The sequence below is a fragment of the Rhamphochromis sp. 'chilingali' genome (assembly GCF_963969265.1).
Source record: "Rhamphochromis sp. 'chilingali' genome assembly, chromosome: 22".
NCBI lineage: Eukaryota > Metazoa > Chordata > Actinopteri > Cichliformes > Cichlidae > Rhamphochromis > Rhamphochromis sp. 'chilingali'.
Window position 1 is genome coordinate 18,412,028 of NC_137950.1, and position 18,968 is coordinate 18,430,995.

The following is an 18,968-nucleotide window of genomic DNA, read 5'->3' on the forward strand; positions in this document are numbered from 1 at the left end:
TTGCTGATATTAAACATGACAGTATAAACATCTCTTAGTTCTGTCAATTTGGAGGCTCAAAATGAGCCCATTGTGAGCAAAGAAAAACCCTTTAGTTGCACTCTGAATCTACAAATCATCCTTTATAATACCTGTGAATAAAGATGTGAAAATCCATTTAACCTCCACACATTACCTTTGGGAAAATGACTCATTATAACGCACCCTGTAATTCTGCAGCCAGAAATAGAGCCTGATACACTGCTGCCATCTAGTGCCACATAGGGTTCACATGTGAAATTTTTATTCCAACCTTCAAAAACAATTCGTTATAAAAAATAACTGCATGTCTCTTTTACTCCACCATCAGCATCATCATCATCATCATTATCAGTTACAGTCTTTTTACCTTCACTAATTTACTCGTTAACAATTTAAAATGTATCAAAAATCTACAAATTTGAAGGTTTTGTGAAAAACAAGGCAAGTAAATGCTGTACCTTTCTGTCTTTACAATAACTTCCAATAGATGTCATACTGTATAATAGCAACCCATTGTTTTTTATGACAGAAGCAGAATGTACATGGATTACATGGATAAAGAAATGGGGAAACGTACTAAAAAAAATAAAAACATCTGACATCACAGGAAAGACAAAAATGGTTAATTTCTCAATTCGGAGGTGGCTTTTTATGTGTAGTGTTCACATTCACATACACCTGGCATCCTAACCACCCCGACATCATACATCGGTATTCATACAGTAAAATACAAAACTAAAATACAGCTTTAACAGTTCAATGATCAGCTACAGAGCTTTAATATTCCTATATCCAGCTCTAATCTGCAGCTTGATTGAAATAAATAGAAGTTTACTTTACGTTTTAAAAGGAATGGGTTAAAATTTGACAACAAATGAGTGAAATCAAAGCACTTTCTACATCAAATTAAAGGTTGCCGGTGAGGGCTGAGTCCATGAGGTCATCATCTTCATTTCTCATATACATTGGGCTCGGCCGGGAAGGCCGATCTGAACTTAACATGGACAAAGATGAATCTGAAGCTGAGATGGGAGACCTTGACCAACTGTCCGATTTTATTGGATGAGAAGACGGCCCCATTGACATAGATTTCTTTTTCTCTTTGTCCCTGTCCCGTTCTCGGTCTCTGTCCCTCTCCCGTTCCCTCTCCTTCTGCTTCTTTTTCTCCTTCTTGTGTTTCTTATGTTTCTCACCTGAGCTAAGGGGAATAGAGCTCATGTAGTCCTGGGGAGGAAGTGGGCGCATGGTCTGGTCATCGTCCGAGCTGGGGCTGTTCTGGTGAGACTTTTCAGCCACTGAGCTGCTTCCTGACTCGCTCTCACTATCCTGGTTAAGTGGGGTATATCCTGGTGAGCGGCTGTGACTGGGGGAGGAGCGGTCATGTTTGGGAGTCGAGCCACTGAAGAGTGGAGAAGCTTTCAGGCTAGAAATCTGAGGACGCATATTGTCACCAGATCCTTCTCCTGCTTTCTGTAGGGTCACTTTAGCCTTGATACTTGGAGAGCCACCGTCTGGTTTGCTAATTATAATCTTGGCCAAAGCAGTCGAACCTACCCCACCTGTTTTTGGGTCCATCAACTTTTTATCCCCACTGCTCCCCCCTGACACTGACACTTTTGCCTTTGCCTCTTTATCAGACTTTTCCCGCTTATAGTCACCACTTTGAGAGGATGAGACATGCTTGGATGGTGCCATGTTTGAAGGCCCACTGGGAACATTTCCAGACCCACCGCCAGGAGTAGATGACGAACCAGCTCCCCCTACTGGTGGCCCTACCTCACAACCATCCTCCCCTACTCCTCCTCCTCCAACACTCTTCAGCTTGTCTATGACTGCTGTTAGAGAGGGTTTCTTGTTACGGCTAGGAGACTTTCCTTTGGCGTTTGGGTTATTTGCATTATTCTGGCCAGCCCCTCCACCACTGCCACCTCCAGCCCCACTTGCACTGCCTCCTCCACCACCTCCACCACTTCCCCCTCCACCACTGCCATACTGAGACTGAGAGCCTCCTGAGAAGCCAACTGAACCTGAAGATGACGAGGAACTGGAGGATGATGAAGAAGATGAAGAACCAGATGAAGAGCTTCCCCCAGCTGGTTTCTGTGAGCTCATGCCTCCACCAGAAGAAGACTTGGACCCTCCGGAGCTGCCACCTCCTGAGCCCATGGGGGATTTGGCCTTGGAAGAAGGTGGAGTTCCTGGAACCTGGGACTGCTGCATCTTCATAGGGGAGGATAATTTTTCACCAGAGCTACTGGAACGAGAATGGGAAGGTGAAATGTTGGGCTTTATGTTGGGATTCATAAGTGAACCAGGAGGCTTTCCCCCCTGAGGCTTAACTTTATTACTACTTCCTATTCCTCCGCCAGTACCTCCAGGCCCAGACAGGCCATGTTTGGTGATTGGTGAAGATCCTGGCTTGCCAACACCCATCCCTTGGGAGGAGCCTTTAGACTGGGATGGCCCACTTCCTCCACTCCCTGGTTTGGAGCTGTTGCCTTGTGTCATGGAGCCTTCCTTGGATTTGATCTTTCCAGAGGACGATGAGTGTGAATGATGGCTTTTGCTGCTGCTGGTTCCTCCAGTTCCTCCTGTGCTGCTTGTGGCTGAACTGCTGGAGGTGTATCCACTATGGGAAGAGGTTTTGCCCCCAGTTATGGTCCCTTTGGGGATCTGAATAGTGATTTTGGGAATTGGAGGTGTGGCACCTCCAGGGGGGGTTTGTGACCGTCCTGAGCTACCAGGAGACTTGGAACCGCCTCCACTTATGCTGCTACCAGAGCCTGAGCCACCACTAGGTGGTGTATAAGGCCGTCCCCCTGAGCTGTGAGAAGGGGATTTTCCATCAGGATCGAGCTTTTTGCGTTTGGGAGGTTTATCTTTAGATTTTCCCTCACTGGATGGCGTCCTGCTACGCTTCACCTGTTTTCCCTCTGTTGAGCTGCTCCCGATTCCCATCCCAGAACTGCTCCCACCGCTGCCCCCATTCTCATCTTTTGGCCGCATGAGAACCTGTTGTTGTTTAACTTTTGGTTCACCAGATGCTCCTCCAAGGCCCATGCTCAAAAGGGGGCTCTGGGACCCTCCACCATGTGTGTCTCCTAAATCAGGAGCTTGTCCCAGAAGTGGTTTACCACTACCACTGTTGCCTCCAAACACCATCCCAATATCAAAAGGCTCCTTTAGTGAAGGCTCTGGAGTGCTCTGTCCATGTGGAGTAGGATTTTGAGGCGTTCCTGATGGGGTATTCTGCTGGCTACCTCCCCCAAAACTCTTGACAAGGTCCATGTCTCCATCAGCACTTGGAGAACTGTCATCAAAGTAGCTCTGGGAGAAACCATGGCCTGAGGTAAGAAGGTCAGGGTTGAAGTCCGCGGCATCAGGGAAGAAGTTGGTAGAAGAAGAGTCACTGGTGGGAGTGGTAACAGTTCCGGCCGCCTCAGCAATCAGGTCAGCGGGGTCTGTGAAGGGATTCTCATTGCTGTTGGTATTGAAAATATCTGCTGAGTCAAACACTGCACTACCCTGACCTGAACTCGAAGAGTCACGGATAGGGGTACCTAGTGCGCCTCCATCCTCCCCACCGCTGCCCATTAGATGCTGCCCATGGCTCCCACCACTGCCTTTGCCAGTTTGTTCAGGTAAATCTGACAAGATTTCTGTGATATCAGGTCCAATACTATCAGAGCTGGAGAGACGGACCATACGAGGTGGTACGGTACCTGGTGGCTGCTGTTGCTGAGACTGGACATGAGACTGTGAATAAGGCATGCTGGGACCAGATGGTGGTGTTCCACACTGGCTTGGTGCAGGAGTAATGCTATGGGGCGTGTCTAAGCCATCACTGGTCAGGTTAACATCATAGATAGAATTCTGAGATGCGTCCACATCCATAGAGAGGAGCTCACGGTGGAAATCATCCTCGTGAGTGACTTGATGGTGCTGGTGGTGCTGTGGCATGGAAGATGACTGTTGAGATTTCATGCCTAAGCTACCGCCTCCAACACCAGCAGCTGTTCCAGGCAGCATGCCACCCTTTTCATTCCCCCGTGGGCGCTTCTTTTTTCCCTTCGTGCTACCTCCAGGGCAGGTTCCGCCCATGCCTTCTGTCCGTGGAGAACCAGAAGAATTCTGTCTCTCTAATGGACTAGACCCATACAGGGAAGCAAAATCTTGAGTGGGATTGTCTTTCAACAAGTTCATCAGCATGGGGTGATTCTTGGTGTTGCTGGCAGGGGAAGATGTTGGAGGTGGAGTTTGGTGGGGCTGTGGTGCATTCTGGGAGCTGGGACTAGAACCCACACTTCCAGTTATCTGTAACAGACTTGTTAGTATGGGATTTTGTGTGACTTTGCTATAGTCATCTGAATGGCCTTGACCTTGCTGCTGTTGTTGCTGCATCTGTTGCTGGCTAGCCACAGCTCCTGGGGTTAGGCACTCTCCTCCTTGAGCTTGCCTGTCAGTTCGGGACATCCCATACAGAGAAGTGATTGGACCTGTAAAATTGGGCCCTCCTCCAGTAGGTGTGTTGCCCCCTGTAAGCCCAGGCAGTCCCATGGGATTAGATCCATCAGCTGTTACCATATTATAGGTGGGACTACCAGAGGGTGGAAGGTTGTTTTTCACCATAGTCTCCACAGTTTGTGCAATTAGGGAAAGGGCTGGAGTGTCTGCTTGAATGGTTTCTGCCTTCCTTCGAATTGCTCTCATGGTTACAGGGATGGACATGCATCTACAAGAGGAAGGAAACAATTACCAACCATGTACTAAACTGTGCATAACCACACAGTTATGGTGTTATGGTGAGTATCTCACCTCTGGACCACTTTGGTGATGAATTCATCAGTGCAGATTAGAGCATCTGACACTCCTTTATATAGCTTGCAGGATACCTGTCTGGAGTCAATCACCTCCATCACCACTAAAGGAAAAAGATCACATAGAATAGAGTTACACAAAAAACAAAAGATATTCCAGCAGATTAACACATGAACCCCTTTAGACTGAAATCTACTCCAAAGCTAAAAGTGTAAAGTGGCTGCCTGCTAATCAACCTTGAAGTGACTTAGAGGATATTTTTTTTTCAGTCAACATTTTATATTAGCCAACAGTGAAAAGACAGACAGCAAACATAGGTTTGAGATAAAGGTTCAACATGCTGCAGTCATGTGTTGAGTCCTCCAGTTAAAATAATAAATACCAGTTTAGCTGAACTTTAACGCAATGGCAATTTTATAAAAACTTTGCAATTGTTGGTTTTGTGTTTCTGGGCAATGAGTTGGGGAAACCTTTATATACTCAACCAAAGATAATTTACCATGTAAAAAAACAGTTCTCTGTAAAACCACTATACAATCAGAAAAGACCAATTTCCCACATAATTAATTAATATCAACCACTCCAACAGTGTCACATCAATTTCAGTAGTCAGAACTTCTGACTTAAAAATGAATATATGAAATATAAACAAATTAAAGTTCAACTTCAAGCTCTCTATCAGGATTTCAAGTATTTGTAGCAAGTGACTACTGGGGAGAAAAAAAAAGTAGTATAAAGACATTTGTGTCAAATCCACTTGTTACAAAACATCATGTTTGCTGTGATGTTTTTTTAAATGCATCTATCTTAGTGAAACACCTTTATTCCTCGAAACCTCCCAAAAAAAAGAAAAAAAAAAAAAAAAAAGAGCAAAAGTATGTGCTTACCACAGACCAGGGACTCATTCACTGGATGCTGGAAAGAAACGCTGAAACTTGAGTCAGTAAGAGGACACACCTCAAACTGCAGCAGGCCTGCACTGTCTGAAATAACAATGACACTTATTATAAGTAATTTAATATGATAGAAAACAGAGCACATGTTAATAAGATAAATACAGGAAATCAGAAGCCACCTACCTTCTTTGATAGAAGTCCGCTTCACACAGCTGCCAATCAAGGTGTTATAGGCTGCCTGATGCCGAATGATATCCAACAAGAATGGTACTTGTGCCGGGTGGCGGAAGGGGATCTTGGACACCAGTGCTCCTTGAAGAGATCGACCATCTTGCACTGGAGCATCGCCATTCAGGAAGTAACAGTGCTGCTGATCAGGTAACACCTTAGACAGCAAAATAGAAGTTTTCAGATACTTCCAATGACAGAAATTGTGATAATTGTGATATATAAATACAAGTAATGGAGACAATTCTAAAGCCAAAAGAAGAGGTTGGGGGTAACCACCGAGGGTGGACAGACCTTTAACTAAACCAAATAATGTGCAAGTTGAAAGATTCTAGAGATTTACAACACATCGCTGATATTTGTGGAGGCAAGTAATGTCTGCTCACAGAATAAAAGTGCATGTTGTGTGGGGGTGGAGGCTGGGAGCTGCCCTCCTCAAGACGTTGGAGCTGGCTCTGGACAATTAACTGGTAGAGAGGTGACAAGATTGGTGGGGTCTCAAACACTGGGATGGCTGGGGGAAAAATTGACAGAGATTAAGGTTAAACCGTTCAAATAAAGAATAATATTTTCTATGTGTGTTAATGAATAGTGAATACAACATGCATTAGGTAAACTCACAAGTAGCATTGCCCATCCTCTGGATAAAAGAGAGTGAAAAGGGTGTGGGTTGGTTCATCTTAAGGAAAAAACAAGCTGGCAGGTCCACACAGTTGGAGTTGGTCACAGTGGAAAAGGAAGGTGTCCTAAAATAAAGAGAAAAAAATCAATTACCCATGATAACTGCCTAATATTTGCAAGAGTGGTGAATTTGTAAACAATTCCCAGTATAGCATAATTGCAGGTTTTACACAGATTAGAGTTGCTCACTGGAGGACTTTGTAAACACTGGTGAACATGTTCTTACCCCTTGTTGTCAACAGGGTGGGATCCTGTGATCAGTGGAGCAATTGGGAGCTTATAGACAGAGGAGGTTCCTTCAATTGTAACAGAGACACTGACACCCAGAGAGCGCGGCACTGTAACAACAAGCATCCAGTAAGTTACATAGGTCGTGACTGGTAGATGATTCTTGATAAGGTCATCAATGCCCTGCATGCACTTGCCATTGTTGTCCATTAGGTTGAGCTGTGTGCCTGTTCCCTCTTCAAATATGTCATAAGGGGACACATAGCACTGGAGAGAAACAAGGTGACCACCACTTCTGGCTGTCAGCAAGCCCACACTCCCATGCAGAATAGTTTCTACTGTATTAGCATTGGTAGCTAACCTAAAAAACATAAAAACAAAGAAGACTGCATTAAAATAGAGATGATCAAATTAAGTGCTTCGGTCATAATTATTAATTTATACAATTTAGGCAAATGTACAGAGATACAGTCTCTTATAATAAGAGGTGACCCTTGCGATCTTTAACAATAGGTGTCCCAACACCTCATAAAATTAGTGTACTTAGTCTTTTAACAGTACCACAGGTTCAAACTGATTAAATCTTCAGGGATTTATTATTTAACATGCATTTTCTAGAAGCACATACATATAGCATACAACCAAAGTCCTCAGAAATGTGATGAATATGAAAAGTCCAAAGATCCCAAAGACAACTTAAACAGTAAATCAAAGACTTATTGAACTTACCTAAACATGTGCATCATCTTTGTAAGATCAAGCTCCAAAGACTGGAGTGCTATGTACATCTTGGTTTTCAGTTTACTGATACACAGAAAGGAAATATTATTAGACATATGAAAACAATATTCAGAGATGTATGGCATATGCATCTTATAAAAAAAATAATATCACTAATCTGGTCTTTGATTGCTTTCTTTTCAGCTCTCCTGTCTCTCAGCAGTTAAAAAGCCTAAATACATTACATATTCATAACTCAACAATTTAAGAAAAGATAATTTTCATAATCTGGAAGATAGCACATGTAAATTCAATTTTATACGTGGAACGAAATATCTACTCGTGCTTTTAGATAAGCCTAAACCAAACGTCAAAGCCTGCAAGCCTACTTACTTGTCTCCAGGAAGCTTGTATAAATCAACAAGTCCCTTGAGATGTTTAGAAAACTCTTCAAAGTTCTTTTCCCTGTTAAAAAGAAAACAAAAGTGGCTCAATCAGCTATTAAACAGGAATCTCTAACAGGTAACTGCAATTTTAACTTTTAATCATTAACAGAAATGAAACACCATGCACTACAGGTTTGTCTCTTATCATCCACAAGAGTTTCAATTACACATGTGCTTTCTACTCACCTTAAATGCTGAAAAAGCTCAGGACAACTCTGTGACCAAAAATTAAATGCAAAAAAAGATTACTGAATCTTCACTAGTGGAATTAGATTAATGTAATTTGCCTCTCCCAGTCACACAAGCCTAGAGACCAGTTGGCAACCCACGGCAACCACTGGTTGTAAGGGAAAATATGTGTATTCCAAACGGTTGCCAAAGATTCCTGGCACTGCGCTTTATTGGAAACCTCCTTGTGATTGGTTAGTTTTTTTCCTAGCAGGTGGAGGTTGCAATGGTGCACTGAATGGTCTCTAGACCTGTGTTACCAAGGCCTTCTATTACTAATTTATGGAACTACATAGTGATTAGACTGACCGTGGGGCTTTCTCCTTGATGAGCCACTTTAACATCCACTAGCTGGCCACTGGTGTCTAGCTGCACCTCCACATAAAACATGTCCATTGTGATGTAGCACTCCGTTCCAGAGGGACTCAGGTGGGAGCCCAGCCTGCATAAACAAGACAAAAAAAATTGACAAAATAATGCTATGACGTTTCTATACTCCATTTCCTGTTGTGCTTTAGCTAAAACAGTTTTAGTATATTGGAATGGATAAATGCCATCAAAACTGTAAAATAAAGAACATCATGCAATGTGTTGTATGTAGCCCTCCTAACCAATAAAGAAGCTCATTCTCATTTGAAATATTAAACTAAAGGTTTTTCAACCTAAGCACTGAAAGCTTCCACTGCTTTCAGTGCTTAGGTTTACCGGCCTCGGTAACTGTAAGAGACTCACATGTTTTGTCGAGCAATGGATTCCAGACGATCTGTCATGGAGGGAAGTGATGAGACTGAAAAAGAAAGCAGTTTGTTTTTCTAAACAAAAAGGTCAACTCGCTCTCCCTTGTGTTTCAATCAACTGACGTCCTCACCTTTCAAAGCTCTCTGCAGGGTCTCCAGACAGTTGAGCAGGAGCTGGTGACCTGCTGCATTCATCACACCACGTTTCTCCTGGGACACATTATGTGGAAAGAAAGAGAAAGTTCATAAAACAAAAAATGTGCTTAATCAACAAGATCTAAAATTTGTTTTCCACCTGCTCCACTGGGTTCAAGAATGTAAATTCATTACAGCTTTACTTATCCAGAAGCTAAGTTACTGAAGAATATACCTTTTATGCAATTATATGTTTAATGACATTAAATGTGTTCTCTGTTGTGATTACTTGTTTCATTGTGACCTGATGTGGGATTGTTAAGTAAATAGATGGGTCATGATGGGTATTGTGTGTGTTTATAATGTTGTTAAGGCCTTCTAAAACTGGTATATTATACCACTGTAGAATATATTGTATGACTTTCCCCTTAAAGTCTTTCTAAGTCATGAAAACACTTGGTTTTTTTGTAGAGCTAAACTGCACCACTAGGTGGTGCCTATTACTGTTTCAAGAAATGGAGTTGAGGATGTTTTTCGCTTTCTATTCACAAAGGCACCACAGATTTTATCGTAAGGGCCTTGCTGCAGATGCCTCTTTCCTGCCTTTACTGATGTAAAATAATGCTTTTGAAATTTGTACAAATCACTTGTAGAAAGGTCTCTCTCTCACCATAGCCTGACGAACAACCTTGCAGGTCTCCTGCCATGGCCGGGAAGCATTGTGTTTGGCATGAAGCCTCTCCAGCAGAGCAGCCATGCGACTCTGCTTCTCTGCTTCTAAATAAAAAAGAAATACATGCATTTAGATAACTTTTAAGCAAATTTCATACACTTATTCTGTTCTGCATTTTAAAAGAGGTTTATGATCTTTTTTGCCACCCAGAATAACCATATTTATGTAATAAAAGTACTTAAACTAGAACAAGACAAAGTTTTTACTATTCCTCTAGGCAAAAACTAATTTCATCAAACAAACACATTTTTTTGTCAGTTTAACAGCTGCAGTTTGAGTTGCTGTTAAGCTATATTGTATATCTTTATGGGCGTTTCTATTATCCTTGTTATTCTGAGAAAAACACAACCACAAACTATACTGTTTAGAAATAATTTTGGTTAATCCACACCTGTGTGAAAGGCTATACAAAAACTTCCCGTTCAAACTTCTATGTGGCATTTGTCTAAGAAGTGGTAAACATTGTAAAGCTACATGTGGTAACTTCAATGTTTTAAGGCAATAAAAACAACAAAACAAAACTTAAAGAAATAAAATATCAACTTAACACACACAAACACATTTTTTTTAGTGTAACTTTATGAGGAAAAAAAAGTTTTGTGCGTGTTTTTGAATGTAGATCAGCAGGAATCCCAAAAAGTGGATTCTGTTTGAATGTAGCATTTTCAGCGGGAGAAGCAGTTTGTCACTCATCCAAGTGACTTCTTCAGTCTCAGCTGACTGCAGGTTTCCTCAACCTTACAAAAAGTACATTTGTTTAATGACATGACCACTAATCAAAGACCATTGATCAATGATAGATAGATAGATAGATAGATAGATAGATAGATAGATAGATAGATCTCAGCCAATCCTGGTGGACCAAGGTCTAATAGTGTTGTAGGCATTATCATCATTTACGTATTCCAAACAAATTGGAAGCCAAATGTGTACTGTAACAAATATAAGTATAAAAATACTTTCTTTCCTCTATATTTTCAAGAGTGACCTGAGAGCATGACAACAACATCATTATCATCATCTATGTCCCACTTGTACTATTTGTGTTCCAGGCAGATGTCTCACGTAGGTAGGCGACTGGCATGATTTTTATACATTAGCTGGTTGGTAGGATTTGTCAGCTCTTTGGAAAAATAACAAAAAGAACAAAAAAAAAAACAACAACTTTTAATAAAAGTTTTGGGATCCTTTTACCAGACTGTTAGTCTAGGATGTCTAGTGTTGTCAAAACATGTCGATAATGAGCTATTACAATGTTGCAGCTTATTACACAGTTTGCCAAACTGATGGACAGACTGGCATTTTTTTGCTCTACACACTGAATAGGTAAGCAAAACTTCTGTGGTGTTTATATTTTCAGAGCCTTGTTTTGCACGACCTACCTATCATCAGTGTTTGCAGAAAGTTGACGTTAGCAAGTTGCTAACGTTAGCCGTTAGCTGATTACAGATAGGCAACTAACGTGACTTTAAGCGCACCAAAAAATAACACCAATCCTTGTACAGATAAACCGCACTTATCAATCTGGAGTTATTGTGTGTGTATGGTACCCACAGGTGGATTTCAAATCTATAAAACATACGCAAAAAGCAGCAGTACTCGCCAACATAGTGGGCTGATTTAGCAGTTAGCCATTGATAGCCCAAGTCCCAAAATAAATTATCAGTAAAGCAACGAGAAATAAAGCACGGGTCGCGTTCTTACCCGTTACTTCTTCGGTTTTAACCCGATCGCCATGAGTCTGATTTCCTCCCTGCTGAACTGAAACAGAAAGTTCCCTCGCAGGGCTGCAGCTCTGCATAGAAACACCAGGCCCCGCCGCCATTGTACCCCCCTGCTCCACTTCGACTTCCCCGCTTCAGGTTCCTAGCATCCCTTCCGGGCTTCCGTACTACTATAAACTCGTCATAGCAAGAGAGGAACAGCGATTTTTTTTTCTCTTGGGTGAGTCCTTTCTCTATTTGTGTGTATTCTCCAGACTTTTTTTTTTTTTTTAAATTTTATGTATCAATTTTTTTTGCATGTTTGTGTGTATATATAACATACACGAGCACATTTAAAATAGTATAAACATTTTAAGGTTCCGACTTACCATTTTGCACGTTGTAACAATTACTTTGGGTTATTTATCACAACGTTTCCAGGAGAAACGAAACAGCTGCCTTTATCGCTTCAAAAAATAAAAGCCTTTTCAGCTTATAGTAAGACAGTGGCAAAATTAATACTGCAGATGGCGTATGGTCGCTGTGAGTAAATGATTCATGATTTGCCAACAGCAACTAACAGGCAAAATCCAAAGGAAGGATGAAATAATCATGTAAATAATGCACTACATTACTAATGGTTTTTTGTTTGTTTGTTTGTTTGTTTGTTCCTACTGTTGCCCTCTACTATAAAGCAGTCAGAGAAATAGGCCGTTTAATCAAGCAGTAGATTAAAAAAAAAAAAAGATTAAAGAGCAAAAGCATCCATGCCTTGCACACACAAGCACATACTACAGGCACACACCTGAGCCTATTGTACAGCTGAGCCTGTGGCAGAGTGCTCTCTAGGGAGGATTTTCCCACCAACCATTATGACCTGCCTAAGAGGAAAGCACGGGGTGTGTGCGTGAATAAGATTCATGTGCATTTGTGCATATGCAAAGATGTATTTGTGAACATGGGTAGGCTATAAAGCAGTATGCACACAAACACAGGAGATAGCTATAGACAGCAGTGGAAATGGAGTGGGACCAGATTGGCATCGTCTGAGACAGTAGACAGACCCACAGATAGACATGAGAAAAGAGGGGAGGTGCCGCTATGTAATTGATGTGCCCACCAGGAGCTTTAGCTGGCTGCCTGGCATGGAAGAGGAGTTGGGCACTGCTGCCAAGACAGCAGTAGGAAAAAGGAAAAGGAGGCACGGGCCTTAGGGAGCACAGTAGCAGGCTGAAACCATGCCCATCAATCAGAGGCTAGTTCACCTTGCCATGCCAAGCGGGACCTCCCTCTGTGCCGAGGGATGGCGTGGCACAGGGAGTGAGGCTGGCACCGGTGTTAAACCTTCCCTAATCCTCCTGGTGGGTGTATCAGTGCCACGTCCGAATGGCAGCAGAGTGGGCAGAGCCAGGCATGAGAAAAGAAGAGAAAGTTCAACCCCTGTGCTGAGAAACGCTTCTCTGCATGTTGTTAACATGATGGAAAAATGTTCACATTGTCTCAACTACAAAATGAATGCCACAGTGGCTAAAGAAAACCCCAAAGTAAAACAACAACAACAGCAGTAAAAAAAAAAAAAAATCTAAGAACTGTCACATTAATCAGAAAAGGTATTATCTCATGAGGCATTATTGGCAGTACATTTTTGACACAATAATACACATTACAAATTTTACATTTAGGCCAAATTTACATTGCTTCTTTGCACATTTTGAGTCCTCCGATCCATTTATTATCACATTTTATTATTTTATGAATAGATAAAACATACACACACACACACATGTGAACACATACATACGCTCCAAGTGCACTGCTATGCAACATTTCTACACACTTTAAATGTTTAGGTGCTCGTTCATCATATGGCACCATTAGGGTGTAGCCTAACAGAGCCCCAAAATCATTTCGCAGCTTGACAACTACACAGAATATACAACCAAAGTCACGAAGAACTTTCTTCAGCAAGACAAACAAGGAGTCCTGCAACAGATGGTATGACCTCCACAAAACACTGGTCTCAACATCACTGAGTCAGGGTGGAACTGAATAAAGAAGCAGAAGCTAATGAGACAGCCTAAATCAACAGAAGATACTTACCTTGGCACATGCTTAAAGGCAAATGTTAGACATACCCATTAATCCGATTCAGCTTTTTTCTGCTTTCCGCATTCGGTGCAAAGATGTGTCATTATTTTAAAAGAAACCTGATTTTACATCCAGTACACAAAAGATTTGCATAATATGTGTGTATGCATACATATAATATACATATTATATGTATGCATACACCTACATATAAGCTGTATGTGTGGGGTGGTGAACATATATATACTGTATGTCAACCACTAATTTTCAGTGTTTTTACATTTTGTATATTTTCACAGTGTTGTTGTGTAGAACATCTCCTTATACACATGTATTTGATTTCCTCTGCATGTTTCCAGCTTTAACACAGGGGATGAAGATGTGTGAACAGCTTGGCAACCTTATTGAGCGCTTTGAAGTTAACTACCCTCCTTCTTTTTTTCCCTACAGCCTCTCTTGGTGAACTCTCATATTACCTGCAATGAATAAAGATAAATTATTTGATGCATGCATGCCTCCTTGAAAATTCATAGCCATCAGACAAATTAAGCATACAATGCAATCAGCGCACTTTCTATATGGTTTGGCGGTGGGTTTAGAAGCGGCCTTATTAAGATGCTCTTGTACAAATGTGCCAGACAAAAAAGGAATCAACTGAGCTTTTTGCTTTCCACCTATCGTACAAGTTTGAGATCAGTGAGCCTGAAGGCTGGAAGCAGTCCAGAAAACAGTGAAGCATTATCAGGACACAGTTTCTGCTTCTTTGGCACCGAGTGCCTTGAAGTGCTCGGGCAGCTGGGAAGACTAGAGGGGGGAGGGTGGTGAGGGAAGAGTAAGAGACAAGGAGCGGGAGAGAGAAAGGAGGGGTTAGCCCTATAGGACCATTTGTGATGAGGCTCATTTGCACAACGGCACTTAATTGGCTACAACAATTAATTAATGTGTTGGAAAGTTGGCACAAAAAGTTCATTTAAGAGGGTTTTAATAAGCAATTAGGGAGAAGTAACCAGTGAGGTAGAAGCAAGCGCAAAAAATAGACGTAAAAAACTCTAAATGTATAAACTTCCAACTAGGTCTTTTTGGGAATAATGTGCCATATCTGGAAAGCAGGATGCGGTTTGCTATTATGGGTAGTTATGACGCATCCCATTGTGAGCGCTGATGACATTAAAATACATTATTTTTACCCCATACTTTTATAACCCCACATGTTAATGGCACCCACTTTCCAAAAACAGCATTGTCTCCTCTCCCCTTCATTCTCCCTCCCACTGTCTGCCTCCCTCTCTCTCATTCTCACTCTGTGTATGAAATATCGCATGACTAATGAGTGGAGCAGGTTGAAATCCTGGGGAAGATGTCCTTGGAAGACGAATGCATTTTCAGCAGAATAATTAACTTAATTAACAAATTCACATGCATATTCATCAGCCTATTAATGTCTCCTCTGTGCGGCTTGATGAGCAGTGGGGTAATAACCATCTCATTTGCATAGCCTGTTCACACGACTCTCCGTTTAAAGACAAAATAAGGAAAGGAAGAGCGCGGGAGGAAGAAGGAAGAGAGAAACTGGAAAAGGAGATGACACGTAGAAAACAAGGGAGAGGCTCAGCAGGGTAACACGCAGAGGTGAGGCAGTGATGCAGCCTGGTTGGAAATAGGCAAACATTTATATTTTGACTGATAGGTGACATGAGGAGTGGTGACAAAAATGAGCCCAGATGAAGTGGCTTTCTCATCCCTCCAGTCAACCTTGTAGCTTCCCTCTCCTCATCACCACTTCCTAGCATTAATGCCTTAACATTATATCTCCTCAAAGCTGCAGCAAGTGCGCTTTTGCTTTTTAATGACCCTCTTAGTCTCATAGTGAAGTCACAGTACACTAATACTAGGGTTCAGATGTTTATCTGCGGATAGTGAACTGCTCGTCCGTCATTCGGTGGAAACACATGATCATATCAGCATGCCCTCTCCGTGCCTCTCTCCCTCTCTGTCTGCCTCATTCTCTCCTTGCTACGGTCTCTCTGGGGGAATCTTCTTGGCATTGCTCCACTCCTTTCTTCTCCACTGCCAGGCTGCTGCTGCCGTCTCTACTCTGCTACCACTGTCTGCACACAACCTGGTGCTCCTAGCAACGCCACCTCTCTCGCATACACTCCACATGGCAGTCCGATTGGCATGTGTGTTTGCACCAAGCACGCACACACACACCTCGTGTTTGACGAAGGTTTATCGCCGCTCTTATGTTTGTTTGTCGTATCGTAAATCCTTTGTCCACAGTGTGAAAGCTCACTGTTTATTCTGCCACTTCAAAAGAAAACAAAATTAAAAATGTCAATTTCAATAAACCCTCTTTCTCTCTCGACTTCTGATTGGCTGCCGGTTTGGAATAATTGAACTTGTTTCAAGCACATGCCGCCTTGAACAGTGTTCTTTACTAAATCATGTGAGACAACTCTATTACTTCTCAATGATTACAATCATTTTACCTTTTCAAATGCATAATATTTTTAATCATGATGACTTACTGACATTTCTACAGGTTGTATGATACTTTACTGTTTACAGCTTCATCCTAAACTTAGCTTTTTTTTAGTCTTTTTAAAATGTTATTCTGGTTTTTTTTTCACCTCCAGCAGATTAATTGTGTGTACTTGGAAATTGATTCGTCACTCAGTCACTTCTTATGGTAACAGAGACCGTTAAGAGGAGTTTCACGTTTCTCTGTCATTTCACTTCAAACAAATCTAAAGCACCTGATTTCACATCAGACACTGAGGAGAAATCAGTGTCTGATATCACATGACGCATCACTGTTAGATTGCAACATGCAACCAACTACTTTTCCACAAAATTTGTGGGATTTTACTTCATTTATTTATTGTCAGTTTTATTTTTTTGTATTCGCCACATTATGCTCTGATGCTGGTTGCATGTAATTCTCTGGCTTCTCTTCCGTCTGCTCTCCTTAGCATTTATATGAGCATGCACAAATGTGCGTACACATAAATTTAGAAAGCTCCTAGTCCCATTTGGGATTGTTTTGGAAGCTGACAAGTTTCTTTCTTGTATTCGAACACTCTAACATGTCTCTCTGTGAAGCATGTAATTAATCAAATTAATATGTGTGTCATAACGTAGATCTATTCTTTTGTGTTGACCGAATTTTAGGGTTTATTTCCACCTTTTAATTTTCAGTACTCTCAGTCACTTCAGTGCTCTGTTCATATGCAAAGCGTCATGGATGAAATCCTCTGACTGAGGAAACATTTCCATTTATTTATTTATTTTTATTTTGCTTGTGTCATATTTACTTGTTTTTGACATTGTTTAAATTTTGCTGTTTTGTGTTGGGTTTCTCCTGCATAGAGCAACACGTGCAGTTATCTCTGTTGTTGTTTGCTCTATGCTATATGTCTTTTACTGGAGCTGATACCACACACAGATATTTTTTGCTGGAGCATATAGCACCCTACACACTTCAACTGGTGGAGCTGCGGAATTGGAGATAAAAAGTTATTCCTCCTCAATTAGAAGCATTTAAAAAGTATCGGTACAAAACTCTTTACACATGTAGCAGTTTATACTATGAGATTTTTCCCCCCCACAGCATGTGAGAATGTTTTTTTTTTCCTAATTGATTTTCTCACTTCCCACTCACACTGCAGTTTTTGATCTGGCTGCCTGTACAACTAACTTGGCGCAAGGGACTCAAAGGGTACCAGCTAATGGTTTGACACTGATAACCATAAAATGACCATGAAATCTTAGAATTTGCTGAGTTTTGTTTATTTCAGAGTAAAATTTTCTACTCACATTCGTAAAGAAAACAACTATAAGACACGCGACTGTTCTTAGGTACTTGAATCTGTGTCCTTCCTTATGAGATGGTTTAGCTGTCACGTCATTCCACTTCTGTTGCTTTCATAATTTTTATCAGCATGTTAAGTTATGTTTCTTCATTTTGTGCATTATGACTGTCTGGGGGAAAACATTATCTTGCTATAATACAATTACTCCCTTTTGATTAAAGATTGAACACAGTTGCAAGAGAGTTTTAGATTTCCTTTTGTAAAATATCTCTTACACTTTTTAAGTCAGCTTGGAGGATGCCGACAAGCGGTGCAAGCTGTTGTGTTCATATAGTTGTGAGAGGGAGAGCCAGGATGGGCAATTGAGATACAGAGCATTAGCCAGTGTCAGGAGAAAATTAAAGGCCAGATCGCTTTCTTAATCAGAGCACAAGCACTGCGTTAAGAAGGAATTAGGTCGACAGCTGCTGTTTAGCTGCTTACCTTGCTCCCGCTTTCTCCTTTCCTCATATATGTACACATGTTTTTCACACTCTTATTGTCATTCTCCTTTTTATTTCACTCTTTATGCTCTAAAGCTTTTTCCTTAGTCATTGTTTTGTACATTTCCTCCTGGCCTGTCACTTTTTGTTGCCCTGTCTCTCTGGCTCCCCTTCCATATTTAATCTTTTCACCCCACACGAGAGCTGCGCTTTGGCCGCTTGTCAGCACCGGACACAATCTCAGTCAAAAGTAAAAATAACCTGATTTTGTTTTTTAGAAGAGAAGAGAAGAGAAGAGAAGAGAAGAGAAGAGAAGAGAAGAGAAGAGAAGAGAAGAGAAGAGAAGAGAAGAGAAGCATGATGGATAGAGGTGGTTTTTGGTTCCGTTCCAGGAGGCTCAGTAGTCTCCCTGTGGCTGATGGATGAGTTGTCATAGTTGAGTTCTTCTACATACACCTGAGATGAATGGACAAACAGCAGTGGCTCTTTCCTTGTCTATCCATCTTCCTCTGTTTAGGTACCTTCTGCTGTCCACACTTGTCCCCTACATCCGCCCATGCAAAGGGCTTTTCAGATATTGGTTTTTCAAAATGAATGTCTAATTATAGACTCGAGAAGACAATACTTGTGTGTTTGCCAAGCTTGTTGCTGCAATGATGAAAATAATTCAAAAGTGCAAGAAATGTAACAGTTGGATTTTTGTTTTATTTATTTAAAAAAACAGACATTGTAGAAATTGTTCATACAAAGCTTTCAAAGAACCTGCAATACAGCATGTTAGCACACTGACTGGAATGTTTATGTTAAAAAGCCAATATCAGATCTGTGCCAAATCAGTATGTCAGTCTAAATGGTTTACCGAAACATGCATATTAAATTCCAGCCCATTTTTCCAGCTCCCGTAGAAATAGGGTGGACTGGTCACTGAGGTCAGGAGTCATGCCACTTTCTGATTTGGCAAATGTGGCGTATAAATTTGAATTTGTTGCGTTAATCTGTGGAATCAGCTGGA

General features: G+C 41.4%; 1 protein-coding gene across 2 annotated transcripts; it reads right to left on the reverse strand.

Moving 5' to 3' along the window:
• Positions 1 to 244: 244 nt before the first annotated feature.
• med1 (mediator complex subunit 1) lies at positions 245 to 11,747 on the reverse strand. Of its 2 annotated transcripts, XM_080873855.1 has the most exons (16): positions 11,576 to 11,747; positions 9,809 to 9,915; positions 9,135 to 9,213; positions 8,999 to 9,053; positions 8,576 to 8,708; positions 8,225 to 8,253; positions 7,986 to 8,057; positions 7,602 to 7,676; positions 7,070 to 7,233; positions 6,871 to 6,982; positions 6,585 to 6,709; positions 6,350 to 6,477; positions 5,919 to 6,120; positions 5,727 to 5,822; positions 4,837 to 4,942; positions 245 to 4,753 (listed from the first exon to the last, which is right to left on the reverse strand). In XM_080873855.1, exons 1-16 carry the CDS (start codon positions 11,694 to 11,696, stop codon positions 928 to 930), a joined length of 5,430 nt encoding a protein of 1,809 aa, XP_080729981.1. In that variant the 5' UTR covers positions 11,697 to 11,747; the 3' UTR covers positions 245 to 927. The 2 variants fall into 2 exon arrangements, with proteins under 2 accessions (XP_080729981.1, XP_080729980.1); XM_080873854.1 differs by having other exon boundaries at positions 5,727 to 6,120.
• Positions 11,748 to 18,968: the final 7,221 nt, after the last annotated feature.

What these genes read in the sequence shown, in the direction of transcription:
- med1 (XM_080873854.1), bottom strand. Translation starts at nt 11,696, where the DNA reads ATGGCGGCGGGGCCTGGTGTTTCTATGCAGAGCTGCAGCCCTGCGAGG. An exon ending in ATCAAGGAGAAAGCCCCACG is followed by an intron (nt 8,254 to 8,575) that starts GTCAGTCTAATC and finishes TTTTGGTCACAG; the next exon opens with AGTTGTCCTGAGCTTTTTCA. An exon ending in ATCACCAAAGTGGTCCAGAG is followed by an intron (nt 4,754 to 4,836) that starts GTGAGATACTCA and finishes TTCCTCTTGTAG; the next exon opens with ATGCATGTCCATCCCTGTAA.